Below are 21,596 nucleotides of genomic sequence, written 5' to 3'. Positions count from 1 at the left end.
ATAAAGCACTTAACACTGCCAGAGTAGTGTAAAAGGGCCAATAAGCAATGTTAAGGGCCTTATGTGCCTCTGTTGAAGACAATTATCACAAACTAAGCAAACTTTTTGTTTAATGACACACTCATTAAAAACAATGAGAAAACAAACCCAAGGCTCTTTATTCTTTCTTTGACAAGTCCCTTTATTGAATATATAGAGCAGAACTAAAAAATTCAAAACCAGCATTGTTTTAAACCGTATATATTTTGCCATAGAAAATTAACTTGGATGTCACTGCAACATTTTAAAAAGCACTTTGTGTTACAGACTCCTGCAAATGAATATTAAAAGCCCATCTAATATTATTGTTAGAACCAATATAATTACAGACATGGTATTACATCCGCACACAGAGAGAATACATAGTTATCTGTTAAACCACAAGAAAGTCTTTCCTAATGATGTGGAGTCACAGTTCCATGTTTGCTAGCCAAGTTTATTATATTTTCCAGCTTTCAACAAGAAGCCCTAATGAAAACAATATGCAATTAGTATTTGTCACAAAATTATAGAGGAATCACAGACTAAATGCATACTAAATTGATAGGAAATCCAAGTTTCCATTAGCACATCTCAATAAACTTTTAATGTTTGGGAAAATATCATTAATTAATTATATTTCAGCTACTTCACATGTATACTTGCAGGAAGGGCTCCACTAAAGAAAATTCCTTCATGACTCCAGCTCTGAAAGGAAAATACACTCTATAGCACAGTGTCTACGTGATAAAAGCTAGTAAGGTGTAAAGAAACTAATAATGTACCTAGGTCCATTCTCTTCCAAAGGTGGTTCTGGCCTTTGGTTTTTGTTAACTAAGGTACTACTGGTGAGTAAATTATATATTGTATATAATCCTCCACCATTGCTGTCACCCTACATCATTTTGTCTTTATGAAGACTGTCCTAGAAGAGGAAGTCTTGTGGGATATTTTCAAACAACTATCTTTAAGGGCCAGAATGTGATCCCCTTACTGATGCTGAATAGCACCTTCCTCTACAATTTGTCCCGCTGACTTCAGCAGGACTACTCATGAAGTAAAGTACTACCCAACATAAGTCAGGGGATCAGAATCTGGGCCTACATATATTATCAAGTAACAATTGAAATAAAATCCTAGACTTATGGAAGATGAAAGCATTTACTATAATTTCAGAAACACTAAGATGGGACAGTTATATAGTCCATATCACTTGAATGTCCTGTACTGCTTATACTGCTAAAAATGTACATTACCTGGGGCTTTTTGGTTTTTGTTTATTTATTTATAACTAAGCTCTTATTCCTTCCACCAGCAAATAGCTGCATGTGAATGATAATGTTTTGGAATGCTGATTTAACAATGAACATGTTCAGTGATCAAAGGAATGGGTGCAAACAAAAGCAGGATTGTCATTCGTGTTTGGATCATAGTGCATTGTAATCATACCATGCAAAAGGCCATTTTCCCTTTTGTCACACATTTAGGTCTTTCATTTGAATTGCAATGTGAGGAGCCGTATGTGCATTAATCTATTTTTGACTAGTTAGGTGACAGGAGCAGGTGCTTTTTACTTCTACCTGAAATTGTAAAGGCCTTTCATACTCTCTGAAAAAAGAAAGACTTCTGAAAATAAGACAATTATAGCAATTCAGCATGCAGTATCTATTAATTTCCTTGCATAGATTAAAAGCAAAAATGCCTTGACAAAGCATGAATTAGAAATGAATAAAACAGAAATATGTCTAATCAGACTCTGTAGAAAGGCTTCAGGGAAGGATTAGCAAATGCAAGAAAACTTTGGCTTAATTTCTTATTCCCCCCCCCCCCCATTAAAGTATTACATCAGTCACATAGTATTATATGAATAGTTACTCTGGTTTCTTTGCAAAAATCCCAACAACCTCAAACCCCCATACACTTGACTGAAAGCTTTTTGAAGAGCAAGGATAAAAAAACCCAAGAGAATGCATTTAATCACTCTGACATAGTCTGCTTAAGCTATGCCATTTTATAGTTACAGTTGAGCTGTTACACAGAATATATTTTATCAATCCCATAAATCCCTCCAGAAGTAATAAACGATATCCAACTTTTCTTTTATGTTAATAGGAACACAATATACATTCGTGTTGACATTTTGAAATATTAAATAATGAAACTTTCAAAAAATATTCACAGCTAAAATAGTGCCTATAAACATTACTTCATCAGTAACAAACACACCAAGTGCATGGTTGAACAGAGTTTAATTTAGTGAAACACTGAAATAAAGATATCCTTTTTGTTACACATCTTACCTTCCTGTTCAATTAAATATTGTGTTCCCTTTCAAATGAAAAGTCACAATTCCAAAAAGACAAAACTCAGATTGAAAATCAGGTTATATGTCAGTTGCTGATTATTAATAATTATCCTCCATGTCATTATTTATTTGCACGTGGCAATCCATTGTCCATAATCAGCATTCATCTTTCATCTTTATTGGCTGGGCTTCCTGACAGGTGCTGGGTGGGGTAAACACAGAGGGGTCAGTGATACCCAGCTGTAGATCAAAAAAGCGGGTGGAGGTTGTCACGCTGTAGTTCTTGGTGTAGGTTTCCTGCACTGGGTAACAATCCTTGACTGTGTAAACGCCAACCCAGGACTCAACTATAATGAAGCACAAAGTGTGACTAATTTATGGGACAAGCATGAATTGTTTTAAAATTGTTATTAAAGAGACAAGAGAACATTGATATATTTTCCTGACTTCAGTGACAACTTTCAAAAGAGCCCCAGGGGATTTTGGGCACCTAGAACTTGGAAAATCCCAGCCTTAATGGAGAAATTAAAAGAAAAATGTTTGTCATGCTGTTTCAAGATAAAATGTTTAGTCATGAGATGAATATTAATTTCTGGAGCAGTTTTTGAAAACTCTGTGTACTGTACACATATCTTAAGCAAGTCATGAGCTGGGTTGATATCTACTAGTCTAATGGACAGCAGCAATCAATTTAGGATTGGGTTAATCCAATAGCGGTTAATCCCTAATTACCAGGAAATTGTTCTGATTAGAGAATCATGTTTGCAGACTTCCCTCTCTCAATCCAATATTGCCCTAATTTGTGGCAATACTCCCTCCCTAACCCCCCACTGTTACTCTCTTCCATTACTTTCCCTTCCTCAACTCTCTCTCTCTCTCTTCTCTCTGTGGACCCTTCTGACATCATGCTTCCTTTGCCTTTATATTCACCTAAAACAAGTGATGACCTATAAGTAGGGGTGTAAATTTGTCAGGGTGGTAAAAATGTCATGGATGCTTTGACTTTTCTGTTTGTCTGAGACTTTTCTTTGTGCCCATCATTTTAATAAAGCAGTTATATTCCAAACCCTGGGTTATGACACATCAGTGGGTCATGAGAAGCATCTAGGTGGGTCGCCAACCTGGTGGAGAGGCGAGGCCCCAGTGGATGGGGCTGGAGAACAAGCCCACCCCATACTCATCCCATGGTGGCAGCTCCTGTCCTGCAAGACTGGGCCTGGCTCCCTCACATCATGATGGATTGGCGACAAGGCCAAATTTGAGTGAGTTGCACTGTGACCCACATGCCAAGTGGCAACGCCCAGTGCAGGGAGCCGGGCTCAGTCCCGTGGAACAGGAGCTGCTGCTGTGAAGTGAGTGCGGGATAGGCTTGCTCTCCAGCCCCTCGCCCCATGGCCTTCCCTCTACACTGAGCTGGGATTAGGGCTGCTGTGCTGAGACAGAGGGTACTGCTGTAAGGTCAGTGCCTCCTCCCGCCCCCCACTGAGGTAAGGGCAGTGAAGAAGGAGGCATTTATGTATATTGTATTTAAAGAGGTATAGTTGAATTTTCATATCCATGACTCTACACACTGTTTTCTCCTAAACCTGTGACTTTTACTAAATTTACCAATGATTTTTGATCAAAAAGTGCCATGGCAAATCTGCAGCACTACCTGTAAATATCCATTTCTCATCAATGTAATCAAAAAAGTAGATTTCTCTCACCTGTCCATCAGACTCTCATAGTTCCCACGTGTCCCTCACTTGGAGGGACATGACTTATTTTAGTCCTAAATTTACCTACCTTCCACACAAATTTGAAATCTCCTTTTTATTCTCAAAAATTATTTACCTCACAAATAAAGAACCATGAAATTGTAGTTCTAGAAGGAGTTATTTACACTAAAGGGAGGAACTCCGGGGCATTTTGTGTTTCCTGCATAAAAAATGTTTTGTGTCCCACATTTCGAATAAACATCAAACACTGCATCCCACATTTGGTCCTAGGTAGATTAAGAGGTCAGTATCCTTGATGGTCTTCACACTGCCCATAGCTTGGAAACCTCTCTCTTTCCCGTAGTTAACACATTGCCAAATGTATTTCTTCCTTCTGCTACTGAAGGCTCTTTCTCAATACTGCTGGGCCTCAGAGCCACCTTTGACACTGTGCAATACTCAGTTTCCAGAGCTATGTAGGATATCTGATTCCCTCTTACCTATGAAGTCACTCATTCTCCGTTTTGGTGGGAATTCCTTCTCTTCACCAGGACTCCTCCTCTGTGGAGACCCACAACCTTCTACCTTCATTCTTTATAGTTATCTTAATTCCTAACTGCCAATTTTAAACTGATGAACTTCAGCTGTACATATTTTGCCTTTTGTCACATCTTTAATGAAAATATACATGGCTTCTTTTCATCTTCTTCTAGCTAAGTATCTCAGACACAGAAGTGTTCATTCTGGAAAAGAAGGAGCATTCCCAAACACAACTCCAACTCCTCTACCTCTTTCCTTGACTCATTCCTCCCGTCTCTCTGTAAACCCTTGACATCATCCTAATCCCTAAATTTTACTTCTCCCACAGCCCTTTGTCTGCAAATCTGCCCATCATCCTCTCCACAGCATTGCTCATATAAGCCTTCCCCTTGCCTGGCCCCATTGTGGAAATCTTCATCCATATCTTCATTAGTGCAACTTCCACCTCCCTAAGCATCTCCCCTGGTCTCCATTCATTTGAAGTCCTATTCAAAACTGCATTCCTTGGACCCTATTCTCCACTGCAAGATACAAGTCAAGAACACAAAATTTGTATCCTGAGATTGAGAATACATCATGGATTTAGTCCAGACTAACTCTCCGACCTCCTCTCTCTCTCTCTCTGGTCCTCCACCACTAGTTTCCCCTTTTTCACTTCATGTAATCTTGCCACTGTTCATGCAAGAATTTCTCTCTCTGCAGCTTCTGCCATCTAGAAGGGCTTCATTGACTCACCATCCTTTTTTAAATCTCACCTCAGAGCATTTATTTTCTCTCTTGTCTGCACTCCTTAACTTTTCTCTTCCCCCTTTTTAACTTGGTGACTGTATAGTTTTAGGGGTGTGCTCAAACACCTGGCTGAACTAGAGCCTACTTTTGCACAGCATTTGGGATATAGTTTGTATGAAAGAGGCAATTCAAAGCTAAATTGTATTGTATTTTATTATACAGATTTTAAAAGATGCCATAATTAGACACTGGCAGAGCAGATATCTTTCCTTTGGTGTAATAATTAAGGGATTTCTTCTGTGGAAGGCTCTTTTGGGATTATAAAGGTTGATATAAAATTGGTTACTGTCTAACAAATAATTTGAAAAAACGGAGTTTCTAACAGTAAGACTAAAGGTGAAGAATTTAGGGCACTTTAATGCTGTTGATTCTATCTTGGCTTTTTAAAAAATGTTATACTTCTTGAATTTGCATGTGTATATTATTCCAGCATTGTATCCTTGCATAAGCTAGAGTCAGCACAGAAATTTCAAAATTAGCCAGTGCACCAATTCCCATGTGTCTCCTTGCTCAATCACAGGGAGGTTAACATACATTACAAATTAAATTCTAAGATATGGAGAGGAAGAATACATCTGAATATAACCACTTGATACTTTTTAAGCTTTAAAGCCTAGATGCTATCAAGTCCAGGGATCTTTCTACTAATTAGTATTTCTTATTACAGAAACCCTGATTCCAGCCCCTAAGGGATGAAAAATATACACCATCGTGCTGGATGTAGTGACATCCGCATTTCAGTAATTCCTATTAGTGACAAATATTTTCAAATATTTCCGGCCCTTTAGTGGACCCTGCCTTCTCTTATCCAAAGAGTGGTCATGCACACTTATTCTATCATTTTAAAATTCAGTCCACATTAACAAAACAATTTGAGTGGTCATATACAGACAGAACATCTAAATAAAGGCTGATAAGATGAGCAATAATTCAAAACACTTCTCAGAAAGTCATAATACATTAGTGAACATATATAAATGAACAGTCTACAGGATCCTTTTCCGACCTGCTTGTGATGGTTTTAGTGAATTTCATATAAAAATGAATGCAAAATAAAATGCTATTAAAGTACAATGTATTTCCACTGAAACCAGAATAACCTTACCATAAGAATCCAAGCCAAATTAGTTGTGAGGGAGGGATGGATAGATAGATAGATAGATAGATATGAACAAGACATTGTTTTCTTTCAATATTATGATATAAAACACACAAAAATAATTGTGGGTGTACAATATAGCCGGGCATATTCAAATGACTTCAAGAGTGCAAATTGATACTATCTGGATATTAAGTTCCATAAATCTGCCAACAATACTGGATCTGAATAAAAATTTTCCTGACATGGGTGGTGATGTGTCTCTTGTGGAATGTTGGAGGATGCATCCAGTCTAGTTAGAGTTCTAACAATCTTTTTCTTTGTTTTATTTTTAATTTTTTTATTAAAGAAATATTTTCCCTTGGCTGATTATTAAGGTTCATAACCAGCCATATATTTTGTTGATCATAACCATAAGTGTTGCATCAACTGGATAATGCTGTAAATTCAGTTTAAATTCAGGGAGGTTTAAGAACTCTTTTTTATAGTTAGGGTCTGGGTGTGATGCTTCCCGGGGTACCCAGGGTTGTGAGGCATCTTGCTACTACCTACTCTTAGCGCGAAGAAGCTTTGTCTATGCCTGCCATGGGACAGCTCCCCAGTTCTATCAGTCAGAGGCAACCCAAGCACCACCTCTAGGTCTATGTAGGCCCCACTGTCTCTTTACAGGTTAGCGACAGGCACACTCTAACCTACGACCTCTTCAACCTCTCCCTGGAGTGTCCACTCTCTGATACACTGGACTTTGGTAGTATTCACAGATTCGCTGTTTCCAAAGGAACAGTACACCCCAGCTTACCAGTTCCACCTAAGATCACGGCTCTGCTTAACACACAGCACTTAGATATGTTTATAGTGAAACCAAGTATAAGTTTATTTAACAAAGCACAGTAATTCAAGTAATAGCAAGTAGAAGTATTGGAAACAAATGGTCACATATCAAATAAAATCGTAACGCGTTTTAGAACCTGACTTAATTAACTAGATACTTTCATGTCTTGTAGAGCAATGCTCACCCAAAGTCCTTCCAATGTTTTTCAGCCAGGTTGGCTGTGACCCAATTTTCATGAGGCAAAACATGGTGTCAATTTGCCTTTTCAGCAAAGGATCCAGGGTGTTTGCATCCATAGAAATATCAGAACAATCCATTGTCCTTATTCATAAACAGGATGCTTATATACTCCTTTTTTGTAGACTTTGCAATCTCTTAATCAACAACTGGCTCAATATGCAAATAGGTCTACATTGTGAGGCATACAATACACAATTCCCAAATGACCATACAGGGAGATAGGCACCTGTTACTCCCTGCCTGAAAGGAACCCGTCCAAGGTATGTCACCTCCTGGTGATCTGCCTTAACACCAGGACATTAAGAACATAATTTCCAGTGTAGATACATAACTCCTCAAATATTATCCATGCATACATTTTGAAATTATTAGGATTACCAGTGGACTACTGGCTCTCAGCAGAGACCTCACATGCTACCCTTCAGTGATTATTGTTCATATGTTTGACCCAAGGGAGCCCTGTAAAACCCTATGCAGCCCCAGTGCCCTCTGTTAGTTGGCTCCAAGAAGTCCTTGAGTCACTGGATAATCTCCAAGCCACATAGGTCACGTGCAGTTACTCCTGAAATTGTGAAAGAGTCTCTCTATATTATAGATTTTCTTATGAATCATTCTGGGCTCAGATTACTGGACTCTAATGGGAAAATGGTGTGGTTTCATACCAAACTTTGTCTGAGACATGCAAACAACTCCATTATATGCTCTTCAGATATTTAACTCTTAAATAATGGGGACATTTTCTTTAATACAATGCAGCACTAATATGATATACAGTATGTGCTGGATATTTATTACATGTTATTTCTTCCTGCAAATTTTGTGGTAATATGAAAGCCAATACTAACAGTCAGTTGGAAAATTATATCTTGGGTAAAGGAAATGCAGACATTTTTTAACAAAACAAAACCAAATACTTACATTTCCTGGCTGGTTTTCTATCAGACCATTCCTGTACCATAATTTCATCTCCAGGCCCCCCGATGTAGTACTGATCTTCATAAGTGGAGTTGTCAGGAATATCATAAGGATCCCAAGGCTCAGTCAAAGCAATCTTTGAGCACAGCTTTGTGACTTGTTCAATCTGAAACATCACTGCATCTTTATAGAGAAATATATATTCAAAGAATCTGAAATATTAAAAAAAAACAGTTAATGTTCATGATGGTTTTACAACTGGTAGAACTCCCTGTAGTTAACATTGCCTGAGACTTCTCTTTATAATACCCTGCTTTTAGTCACTTATAACTTTGTCAAAAATTAACCATTTTGGCTAAAATTTTCCATAATGGGTATCAGCCTCAGTATGAGGGGTTTTTTTGTTTTTGGGTTGTTGTTTTTTTTTTAAAGTTTCAGCTAAAGTTCTTCAGCCATTTCTGAGAATGAGATGAAGGGAAAATATGTTTTGCCCTTGTTACATTTTTTTAAACAACATTTTAGTTTAGAAGCTCTAGCACCTGCCAGTTTTGTGGAGCAATGGCTTGACATTTGGCAGGAGGATAGCCTTTGTGTCAGGGTTATATCATTTGCATCCCTGTGAAAGTCTGTCCAAATTGGACAAGGTATAAGCCTTTGAAAAATTTCAGTTTTCATACACTCAGTCCCTGCACAGCTCTTACCACATGAACTGACACACAAGGGAACTGAGGCTCAAGGCAATTAAAGCCAAAAATTTCAAAACATCCTCTAATTTTGGGTGCCCAATTTGAGACACCTAGGGCCCAGTTTTCCAGAGTACTTAGCACATGTACAGCATATTACATATTCAAAGCACAGCTCCAGTCAGATTTTTCAGTCTAGTTGCAGTTGTAAGCACTCAGCACTTCTGCAAATCTGGTGTCAAGTGTAGAAATTGAGCACAAAGTTAATGGCCATCTGTGAACATTTTAATGTAAGTATTTGGCTTAAATAATTAAGCCAGCTCACAACTCTGAAGTACAAGAAAAGATAGAATCCAATTCTCCAGGGTGGCATTCAACTTCCTTAACCAGAAAACCATTTCTTCTCTTCCTGGAATCACCTGCCTCGTTCACAACACTTGTAACAAATGAGGCACGGCTCCTACAAACAACAGCCTTACTCACTATACAACCTTGATTCGTTCTCAGAGCACCATCTAGCCCCTGCACTGAATGATGTAGGGGTCCTGTGGAAAAAATAGGATGTGATTATGTAATAAAGACTGTATCATAATACATATGGGGAAGCTTAATTCTGGCATTTCCTAACTTTTGAATGCTTGACTTTTCAACCTGAACATTCTTTTAATGTAATTTTTTATGTAATATTACGTAAGACCAGGTAGAAGTCAATGCAATTCAAAATTTTACTAATTCACCATATAAAATATACATAGGTAGGAATCACTTCACCCACTGCTCAGGTGAAGTTATTTAAAAGTTAAAACATTTAACAGTGATTAAAAGCCATTTAGCAACACCCATAGCAGCTCAAGAGAGAAAGTGAAGACTAGTGTATCTGAATACAGGGGAAAATGTAGGTAAGTAAAATGTAATTAGACCACCTGGAAGTGGATTAAGACACTCTGATTCTTGCGAAAATTGCCACGGAATCATTACTGGCCTAAAGTCAATTTACATTCTCTTTGTTGAAAGAAAAGTTCACACCATTGTGACAAGGGTCAGGAGAACTGCCTAGTATCTGGTCAGTAAAATGCTGAATTTGTGAACACTTAAGCATGTGCGTAACTTCTGTTCCACTGAATTCAGTGGAGCTACTCATGTGAGTACAATTATGCATATGCTTAAGTGTTTGCAGGATCAGGTTTTAAGGATTTAACTCCAGCTCAGCTTCCTCCCCTGTTTGCACAAGTTCAGCAGTGGTTTCTTGAGATTCAGAGAGAGAGAATGCCTTTGGGAAAGTGAGCTGCACACATGCAGCTGAGTCTCATGGCATAGCAATAATTTTTGACCTTGAATTATCATCTGGAAAATTTGCAAATTAACCAAAGATAAAAATGCTGATTTATCTTTTAAAATGATGTGACATACACATTATATTCTGTCTGGTTCTAAAGGATTTCACTTCTATTTCTTCCTTCAAATCCCTCCTCAAAACCAATTTTCTGTGGAAATTCTTCCTACTTTATTTCCCCTAACAATAATCTCTTCACACCTTCCTTTCCCTGAACTGTTATCCAGTGTCTTGCCTTCTCCGTCTTGTCTCTCATATATTATAAGGTATTTGGGGGAAGGGAATATGTTTTACTCTGTATTTTGTAAAATCAAATTATATATTATTGATACATAAGAGATATATTCTGCCACCCTTACTCAAGCAAAGAGTACCTTAGGCTTCAATCCTCCACATGCTTATGATGTACTCAACCTTAAGCACATGAGTAGTCAATCTAACTTCAGTGGGACTACCTGCATGTTTGAAGTTAAGTGTGCGTATAGCTATGTGCAGGATTGGAGCCAAACCCTGTGGATACATTTTGTTGACTTTGCTTTCTCAAACATAAATACCTAGCAACGTGTATATTAAAAAAACAAAATAAAAAACCCTAACACCACAAGATACTCCACTGCACACACTTCTCACCCTGGAGAGAGGATGAGAAAAACTCATGACAGATGTTAGTAATGTCACTTAATACACAACTGGAGGGCACTCTGATACTAAAGTGATGAGCACAGAATAAGACTCTAAATAGAACAGAATAGACTGCTATGCTCACAGTGAAGTCATTGGGGTTACTTGCAGAGGTGTGAGTGATAATTTTTGATAATGAAGCAAGTGAACAAGTTTATACTGTAAATATATATACTCTCCTTAGCTCTTACAAAAAAATCAGACATACCTTTTATCCTAATTTTTACAGTGAGGATTGCTTCTGTGTATGTCGATATGCCTCCACACAATGAATATAAGGTACTTTGCAGTTTTGCAGGACTTGTATTTCATTACACATTATTGAAGGTGAACTGCTAAGTTGTTATTTTACAAAAAGAACCGTTTACCAGTCAACATTAATAACAAAATGTGCATAGATTTAAAAATGACAACCTGGGATATTTTAAAACAAAATATTTGAAAACGATTTCCTCCTTTATTTACCTGCCAAGTCCTAAAGGTACTCCCTGTAGTTGTTTTAGGTGCTTGAGATGTCACCGGCTTTTTAAGGGGAAGCATGGATTCCTGAAAGTAGGTCTTTGCAGATAAATAAAAACTGATTTTTCAAATATTTTGATTTTTAAAAAGTAAATGTAGTTGGAATCTTTATCTACAATTACTATTATTCTGTTAATAATTTCATTTCTTAAACAGTTTCTTAAGACAACCCTCAAAATCCTTTATACCTCACCTTCAAATATAATTTATAAGGAGCTACTTGGTCCAGTTACTATCTTTCTGGTTTAGACTTCCCTTCCTCTCCCCTACTTTATGCTATGTACTTAAAGGGACTCTGTTAACAGCCTTTACGGTCCCTTTTTATATGACTTAAAATTAATAAAATCCAGTAGATTATGGCATGTATGTAGTGTTTACTTCTCCTTTCGTGAACATAAAACCCCCTCTCACTTCAATCAGGCCTTATATTAGCTAATAACGTTTACAAAGCATTTGGAAGGTGAAAGGCAGAATGTTATGTATTATTATTATTGCTGATGTGTTGTTCAGATGTGAACAACGTCATTTTAAATTGTTGCAAATGAATTCAAAGTTAATTTTTTTCACCTCCACTGAGATAACTGGAAGTGTGGATAATCTACCTCTGCCTTGATGTTATTGTTTTGATTTGTCTAGTGATAGAAATTTCACTTTTTAAAAACCAAATGCTTCTATGCTGATGAATATACCAAAACCTACAGGTAGCTCTAAATCCTTAATTCTTTGGCTTTCTAATGCCCTGTTTGATAATGCATACCACAACTTTCATAGAAATATTGCTTCTTTTTACAAATCAGTTGTCTAAACAAAATATAGATCAGTGTATTTCACAAGCCTAGTTCATTAAATGATGACAGCAACAGCTAATCTCTGCAACATTTTTATTTTAAATAAGAATATTGTAGAGGAGAAAAAAAGCTGTTGGGTAGACATTCAGACAGATGATAAATACTTTCTTCAGGTCAAGAAGACTTCATCTGCTTTTGGATATCTCTGGCCAACTCATTTCCTAACTGTGAAGCATTCATTTTTTTGGTATATTTCTGGGAACTCCGTTCCTCTTTACCATGATGTTTCAGTAATTTCAGACTTGTGTTTTTCTTCTGGTGTATCTGACTTCAACAACAGTAATTACTATATTTGATCTCACATGTTTGGCAAAGATGCAGGATTATAATATATTGTACAAATACGGTATTGTACATATACATGTGGCAGTACATGTAATCTAATATTGTGTCAATGCAGTATTTTTTAGACTGACCAAAAATGTTCTCAGATTTTACTAGATTTTCTTTTCCAAGAAGCATGAGCCTTCTGTATCAGGTATCTAATTAACAAGTTATAAACAGAACTTTGACAATAGGAGTTTTGAACTGGAAGAAATAGGCAGCTTTATTCCAGTTAGTGATGAAGTTCAGGTAAAAAGAAAATTTTAAATATAAGAAAAGAATCTAAACCTGAAAAGTCAAAGTTAAATCAACTAAGGGGATTACATATTTCTGTGATTTTACTTACAAAACTCATAAAAAGTTATACTGCCTTTTATTCTTTTGATTTTAACATAAATTAGATTAATAACTTTGCCAAAAATGACAGGAAACTGAGTTCTTCAGTAAGAAAAGATTTACATTGTTTTCTTTGCTGTTTTTTTGTGGGCCATTTGATGTTCCATAATATAGAGCCTAAGGCCTGGTCCACACTACCCCCCCACTTCGGACTAAGGTACGCAAATTCAGCTACGTTAATAACGTAGCTGAATTCGAAGTACCTTAGTCTGAACTTACCGCGGGTCCAGACGCTGCAGGCAGGCTCCCCCGTTGATGCCGCGTACTCCTCTCGCTGAGCTGGAGTACCGGCGTCGACGGTGAGCACTTCCGGGATCGATCCCAGAACACCGATTGCCTGCCGTCGGACCCGGAGGTAAGTGTAGACGTACCCTAATCTAGCAAACTTTAATAATCCATTCTAATTTAAGATGTGATTCAGGAAAACACTTAAAACATGCTTAAATTGATTACTATTTAGGATAGCACTTAAAGCACATTCTGAACTTTAAACACAAGCTTAGAGCCCACTGTCTTGTGTTTCAATGGGACTTAGGCATGTGATTATGTTCTGTCCTAAATAGGGATGGATTTGAGCAAATCTTTAAGTGCTTTCCTAAATAGGGATGTTTTCCTGAACTGGGGCCTTTAATAGTCCCCTTAAAGACAATGGAGTTACTCATAAGAAATGAGATGGAAAATAGTAACAAAAATATTATAATACCTTCATATAAATCAATGGTGTGGCCTCATCTGCAATACTGTGTACAGTACTGGCCACCCCATCTTTGAGTTTGTACAGCAGCTTGCACAGTTGGGGCTCCTAGGGCATACAGTATACAAATAGAAATAATAAAAGGATATTGCAGAACTAGAGGGGGTTCAGAAAGTCAGGAAAAAGTCTTCTGTTGAGAGTCTGAAAAGACTGGGTGTGAAGAAGCAGAGAGACTGCAGCTGGGCATAGCAGGGGTTAAAGAACACCTGTGGGTTCAGCTAGCCCCACCCCATTATACCTGCAGCCAATGCCAGGCCTGGAGGGGGGAGAAAAGGAGGGAGCTTGGCTCAGTCAGGGGCTGACTGGCAAAGAGGCAGGAGCTCTCTGTATGCCTGCCTGAAGGCACAGGTCAGCAACCTGCCTGCCAGTGCAGCCACTGGAGGCAAGTAAGTCTTCCCCTGCTAAGGGGAACCTGCAGACAAGCCCCAACTACGGGAAAACTGGACTAGCAGGGCCACACCCTAAACTAAAAGGACTTGAATAGGGAGCAGCCCAGGAAAACAGGCCCCGAAGCCCTCCTCACGGCTGGGAGGAAGGTCTATCTCCCCTGCTTAGGGGTTAGCAACACAGGACTCTGGGCCAGGACCTGAGGGAGGAGAGCAGCTCAGGTCCCCCTTCATCCCCACTAACGAATGATCTAGCCACTAGGCTGCCTGGCCACTGAAGGGCCTATCACAAATGGTGGAGAGTGGGGACATCGCCCTAGTCCCTGCTGAAGGGAATTTAAAAAAAAAAGAGAAAGAAAGAGGGGGAGAGAGAGAGAGAGAGAAAGTCCCGAGGACAAACACTTGAATGGAGATGGAGCAGCTGCTGAAATGGATGACAGAGCAAAACACCCACCATCAACAGAAACAACAACTCCGGCAGCAGATGGTCATGCAGCAGCAGCAGCTAGTTTGTGAATTGGCAGCCCAACAACAGCAGCTGGTCCAACAGGTGGCATCCATTTTGCGACCTGGTGCTCCAACAGAGCTGCCTAACCCCGCCCCTATCGGGCTTGCCAAAATAGGGCCTGATGAAGATCCTGAGGCTTTCTTAGAGACTTTCGAGCGAGTGGCCACAGTAGCCCGGTGGCCCAGAGACCAATGGGCTGCAGTGCTGCTCCGTACTTAACCGGGGTAGTACAGACCGCATACTGTGCTTTAGACCCTACTGCCGCCCAAGTTAAGGCAGCGATCCTCAACACCCTAGATATCTCGGAGGAAACCTTCCTGCAACACTTCCGGGGGGAGCGGTACCCACTAGGGGGCCCAACCCCACCTGGTCGCCCAGAAGCTGCATGACTCATTCTGGAGATGGCTCAAACCAGAAGCAAAGATGGGGACGCAGGTTGCTAAGCAGGTCCTGCTTGAGCAGTTTGTCTGCCCCCTGGGGGAAGAGAGTGGGTGTCGCACTGACACCATGACGGATGCCATCCAGCTCATGGAGATCTATCTAGCCAGCAAATCCCTCATAATGACACCCCCTTCGGGGTTGGCTGCAACCAAGAGCCCAATGTCCCTAAAAGATGGAACCACCTACGGACCCCAGGATTGTGAGGGACGCCGGCATCTTCCTCCCTAGGAGAAATATGACATCGGTCCTGCAGTCTCTCCAGGAGGCCGGCCTGACAGTGAACCCCGCCAAATGTCACCTTGGGAAGAATGAGACCACCTACCTGTTGTATCACCCAGGCAAGGTATTAACAAACTTGAACAGAACTTTATTTACAGTGGAAATCTCTTTACCAAGCTGTAACTGCACACTCTGTAACTCTCACTCAGCCTCCTCACTCCTCCCCCGTCCTTCCTGTTTCCTGTCCTTTCAGACTCCCAACAGCTAGTGCTCCCAGTTCTAATAATCACATGCAGCATCTAAACACCACATTCCCTCCTCTCTTAAGAAACTTTCCAAATTAAAATAAACATTGTTGTTCTAACCCCAGAAACAAATATGAAACAAGACACTATACTGTTGGCAGGAATATTACACTGAAAACACTGTAGATACTACATAACATAGTCTTTAGTCCAGGCAGGTGGTCATCTGAGTCTGACAGGCCGTCTCTCAAGCCCCAGTTCCAGTGCAATGTCTTGTTGTGTTGGTTCTACTGTGAAGTCATCCAGTGCAGACTGGGTGTTGGCATAATCTCCTCTTGGTGCATAGGCAGGTGCAAGATAAGAAGCATTCCATATCCGCCCATCAGAAGGTTGATAGGTGTAAGGGCCCTTCTTCTCTATGATTTTAAGAGGAGCTCTGAATTTATGGTCCCCTTTGCGTAAGATTCCAGGTTTTCGTATTCTAACAAAGGAACCACACTCAAACTTTGGTTCCTTAGCACCCCGCCGTTTGTCTGTGAAAGCCTTAGACTTTGCTTGGTTCTGTTCAACTGTCTTTCTCACATCATCCTTGTTTGGGGCATCAGTCGTGCCTTTAACAATCCAGTAATGTTCAGTTTAGTATTCAGCTGTTTCCCATGCAGTAACTCTGCGGGTGATCTTTGCGTTGTGGCATGTCGTGTAGCCCGGTATGCTTGCAAGAAATCAGTAGTAAAGGGTATCCACAATCGCCCTTCCAGTTTAGCTGTTTGCAAACTCTCTTTCAAACTTCTGTTAAACCGTTCGATTTCTCCATTGGCTTGAGGGTAATATAGGGATGACCTCCTGTGTAAAAATGTTCCTCTCTGCTAGAAAAGTTTCAAACTCCAGGGAAGTAAATTGACTACCATTATCTGAAACCAGTTCTTTGGGGTTACCTTCCCGGCTAAAAACTGAAGAGAGAAACTTAATTACTGTAGCAGAAGAAATTTGCGATGTAAATGCTACCTCAGGCCATTTGCTGAAATAGTTTATTAAAGTGATGGCATAACGACAGTCAATTGGAGCAGTATCAAAGGGTCCTACAATGTCAATCGCCACTTTTTCCCATGCAGATTCAGGAAGAGGAACAGGCTGTAATGGAGGGTACATGTCACTGCTGTCTTATCATGCATTTGGCAAGTGACACAGGATTTTATGAGTGCTTCAGTTTGAGAGTCCATCCCTGGCCACCAATACAGATCCCGTAGTCGTTGTTTGGTTCTGACAATTCCTTGATGAGTATCGTGTGCCAGGTGTATGAGTTTTGACTGTAATTCTTCTGGCACAAGTAGCTGGTGTGTACCTCGTAGCACACAGCCATCGAGCAAAGAAAGTTCATCCCGAACTCTAAAATAAGGCAGCAAAACTGGGTCAAGGTTTTTAGGGTTACTGGGCCATCTCTTTGTCAGAAATTCCCGTAGTTTTTGTTGAATTGGACACGCTGAACAAGCAGCTTGAAATTGTTCTCTTGTAACTGCAGAAATTGACCATCATTGTTAAACAACTGTTCCTAGAGACATGACTTTCAGATAAAACAAATTGTCTAAACACACATTTCTATTTTAAGAAAGTTATGTCCATTTTAATTGTATTAAAAAACAGGTGTGACTAAAAGCCTGACTGACACATTTATTTTTTATTCAAGGACAGTTCTAAGAAATAGTAGCAAGGAAGACAAGACCTGTAAATAATAGTGGTATAAAAATACAGCACTGGCACTGCTGAAAGTTTTCCATTGCTCAGGAAAAGGTCAGTAGACCTATTGAATATGTTTAGACTACCCCATGCTGATTAAAACATGACAGAAATAGGTTTACCATTTGGCATCTGACATGAATACAAAACCAAAGTCTCTGGCAAACAGGTAAGACTGTCTAACTTTCCTGAAATGAAAGTGTCTGTGGCAGGTATCAGCTGGAAAAAAGAGCTACAGTTCACTTCGAACTTTTTTCATCAACAAGAACTGAGAACTTTTCTTATATGTGCAATAGTGATTTACTTTTTCCTTCTAAGAAACATTTCCTCCACCATCAAAACAAATATTCTTACCAAAGTAACTTATCTTTTGAAGTGGACAAATTATAATTATTATTAATAATCATCCAAAGTGTGCATATTGTAATTTTCTTGTATTTCCAATTTCAGGCACATTTAATAAGAAGTAAAGGCCAAGATTTTCAAAAGTGACTAGTGATTTTGACTACCTCATTTTTGGGGTGCCTGATTTTCAGAAAATGAGTATTCAGCATTTTCTGAAAATGAGCATGGATGCACAGCATTTTCTGAGAATCAAGTCTGTTTAAGTTGTCTCAAGTTGAACACCCAAAAATTAAGACGAAAATCATCCAAAATCATTACTTAAATTTGAAAATCTTGATCAAGGGGCTGCTTGCTTGTCTATTGTTTGCTTAAATTATTATCCTAATATACCAGAAGATCAACCTTCCTACTGACGGGGTCTTATGTCTCTGGCTTACATTTTCAGGACTTCCAAAGCTTAGGCATTTCTGGCACACTTCTACCTCTTTACACACACATTCTTGAGGCTGTATATCCAACCCTTTGGGATTCTTTTCTCAAAGGCTATACTCTTGCTTGCATCTGTGATTGGGTAGGTGACTCTTTCAGAAAGAGCTACATCAGCATTAACCACTTATTCACCAGTACAGTTGAGATCTGTCCCTCCAACCTCCCACAATGGCTATCAAGAGCCTTTTCACATCTCATCATCTACATCAGGTCACCAAACACCTGCTACTATTTACAGATCCCGTTCCAGCACCCTCTCTATGCAAAATACATACACCAATATACTTATCTCATTTTCCATCACAGTGTGAGCATGAGACCCAGCCATCCCAATACAACCAGATAACCACTATCACGCCAGCTACTGTACAAATACCAGCATAGACTACAATGAACTGTAACTCATTTTCCAAAACAAATTTAGGGCCTGATCTAAAGTCCAATGAAGTCAGTGGAATGAAGTCACTTGAATTCAAGAGACTTTTAAATCAGGTCCTTATTATCTGTTACATGTGGAGAACAAAGAGTAGTTGAAAAAAATCTAAAAAAGGCATTTGAAATACTTAGCACATATGCCAATGTCCATTAAGTGGATAATGCAGATTACATGGGTGCATGCTGGAGTATGGAATGGGGGCAGAGAGAACGTTGTTTATAAAATCTTAATTTCCAAAAGTTTATTTTTCACAAATTTAAGGTAACTTTGAATTTTCTGGTTTTAATGTTCTAGAATTTATTTTAGGCAAAATAATAACTAATAGAATATATCTTTACATCCTTGATTATAGCCACCTGAATTATCTGGTGCACATTCCCTGTCATAAAAGAACTGTGCTGGTTTTGGGGACACCCTTGCCCCTTTTTATCCTCAATCTTTAAAGTTAGCTGGATAACTTCTTAGGGCAGTGGTTTTTAACCTGTGGTCTGTGGACCTCAGAGGGTCCGCAGACTATGTCTAAGATTTCCAAAGGGGTCCGCACCTCCATTCAAAACTTTTTAAGGGTCCTCAAATGAAAAAAGGTTGAAAACCAATGTCTTAGATATATGAGATTTAGGAGAGTAAGAGACTTTTTTACTCCTTGTAGCATTTTATTATAAATCCATCTCTTAAAGATGCCATGGTCTAGATAAACCCCATATTTTCTGTACGACTCGAGGTTGACCCTGAAGAGGAGTGAGGTAGTAGAAGTTCTTCAGGGAGTGATAGGGGCTACTGAGAGTTTCTCAGAGATGGGCTTATAAGGAGTTAGTGAATCAAAGAGCAAGGATCTGAGGGGAATTCATTGCATATGAGGGGTGAAGATCCTGCTGTGGCTCATCTCTTCTGGCAGGAAGTGTTTGTGTGTGAATATGGCAGAGGCAAAGAGCAGGATCTAAAAACAGAAGGCCAGATTGTCCTCTACATTAAATGACTCTGCATCATATGGAGATTTCCCCTATGCTGGGAAAATTCCTAGGTAGCTAGCTAAGACCTTCTTTGTGCTGCTGGAGGGGCACAGATAGGAAACTGTTGCCCTAAGCTCCAAGAGCTTGTTATGGCTGTCATACTTCAGGTGAGAGTTACACCTGCAATTCATTATGCATGAGTGGACGGCTGCACCTGTGTAGGTCTGTGTGCATAGAGAACCCCACTAAAGTCAATGGGACTCCATGTGGGAACAGCGGTGCACCTATGCAAAGTAAACTTCAGGATTCTATGCTACTATTGTAAGATACTACTGGCTGCTTCATCAGAGTTTTAGATTCAGCAAACTGTATATTTATTAACCTGGTAAACAGAAACAGATGGACACCTATGTGTAAACTGGATCAAATTTTGTTTTTAGTTACATTGATGTACTGCCTATCCCCCACTCATTATAATGGAATGAATTATAGTGATAACATATATCTTACAATTATACTGATGTGCATATATTGATATTTTAAAGGTACACCTCTACCCCGATATAACGCTGTCCTCGGGAGCCAAAAAATCTTACCGCGTTATAGGTGAAACCGTGTTATATCGAACTTGCTTTGATCCGCCGGAGTGCGCAGCCCCGCCCCCCCCGGAGCACTGCTTTGCCACGTTATATCTGAATTCGTGTTATATCGGGTTGCGTTATATCGGGGTAGAGGTGTAATTATGGCTAATGTAGCTACATATGAATGTTTGTTGTTTGCTATGCTGTTTGCTGTTTCAGTAGATAGAGTCCTGGCTGACATAGATTTACACATATGTTCTTTATATTCTGTGTTTATTAATACTCTATTCTAATAGACATCATATAAATATGGTAATGATGATCTGCTATTTTTAAACAAAAATTCTAATAATATTTCTGAACATAAAGACAGAGAGAGAGCTCTGTTTATATTGCACTTCCCATGGAAAGCCAAAATTAAACTTGAATAAGTTTTGGGGGAATTAATATGAAGACCAGGTTGATGTTAAAAGTAGTTAGTAATTAAAACGAATGGGTAATTAAGCATGGGCGAGCTGGCCTAATTTGACCCAGAGCAAAAGACTACAAATTTAAAATCAGATCAGCTGTTTTTTTTTTTAAATCCCCAAAACATTTTTTACATTTATAGTGCCTATTGCTATGGCATATAAGCATCTCAATTACAACATATATTCTGCAATGTCATAATCCAAACTTTACATAGTTTTGAAGGATTTTTTTTTATTTCAGCCAAAACACAAATAGGCACTTAAAGTAAATTCAAACAAACAGTGCTTTAAATCCATACTAGTATTCATAGAAATGGAGAAGGAGGTCACCACTTCTAACAACAGTGGGATATATATAAGTACTGTATAATATAATTTTATCACCTAATGCATGATTTGTATCTAAGTGGTGCTTCCAAGTTTGCCGTTTTGTTTCATTTCAGAAACCTATATGCTGTCACACTTTGTGCTTGCAGTCATAGGTTTCACATCCTTGAGTGTTATATATTACAAATCACTATAGTTAAATACAGTGTAACAAACAAAAACAAATCTGTAGATAAACAAATAAAGAGTATCGAAACAAATATATGAGTAAACATTAATTAATAAAATACATATTGCAAAATTAGTCTTTATAGAGAGAGTCAAGATCCAAACCGTGTTTGTGCATGCAGGGCCGGCTCTAGCTTTTTTGCCCCAAGCAGGAAAAAAAAGCGCCGCCCCCCGAACCCCCCCGCCGAGTGCCGCCGGAACCCCCCCCAGAGCGCCGCCCCCCCCGCCGAGCACCAGAGCCCGCTGAGCGCCGCCGGAACCCCC

The 21,596-nt window shown here is 39.2% G+C and overlaps 1 protein-coding gene across 1 annotated transcript in view; it reads right to left on the bottom strand.

Moving 5' to 3' along the window:
- Nucleotides 1-1,840: 1,840 nt before the first annotated feature.
- Nucleotides 1,841-21,596, bottom strand: part of LOC113409521 (mammalian ependymin-related protein 1-like) — a 46,329-nt gene continuing 26,573 nt past the window's right edge. The window contains 2 exon segments of the mRNA XM_026663537.2: nt 1,841-2,670; nt 8,439-8,647. Of these exon segments, the coding sequence (XP_026519322.1) occupies nt 2,480-2,670; nt 8,439-8,647 (400 nt within the window). The 3' untranslated portion in view covers nt 1,841-2,479.

This window comes from Terrapene carolina, unplaced genomic scaffold, assembly GCF_002925995.2.
Source record: "Terrapene carolina triunguis isolate 2854851 unplaced genomic scaffold, T_m_triunguis-2.0 Scaffold33723, whole genome shotgun sequence".
Taxonomy (NCBI): Eukaryota; Metazoa; Chordata; order Testudines; family Emydidae; genus Terrapene; species Terrapene triunguis.
This window is presented reverse-complemented; position numbering and strand designations above follow the sequence as displayed.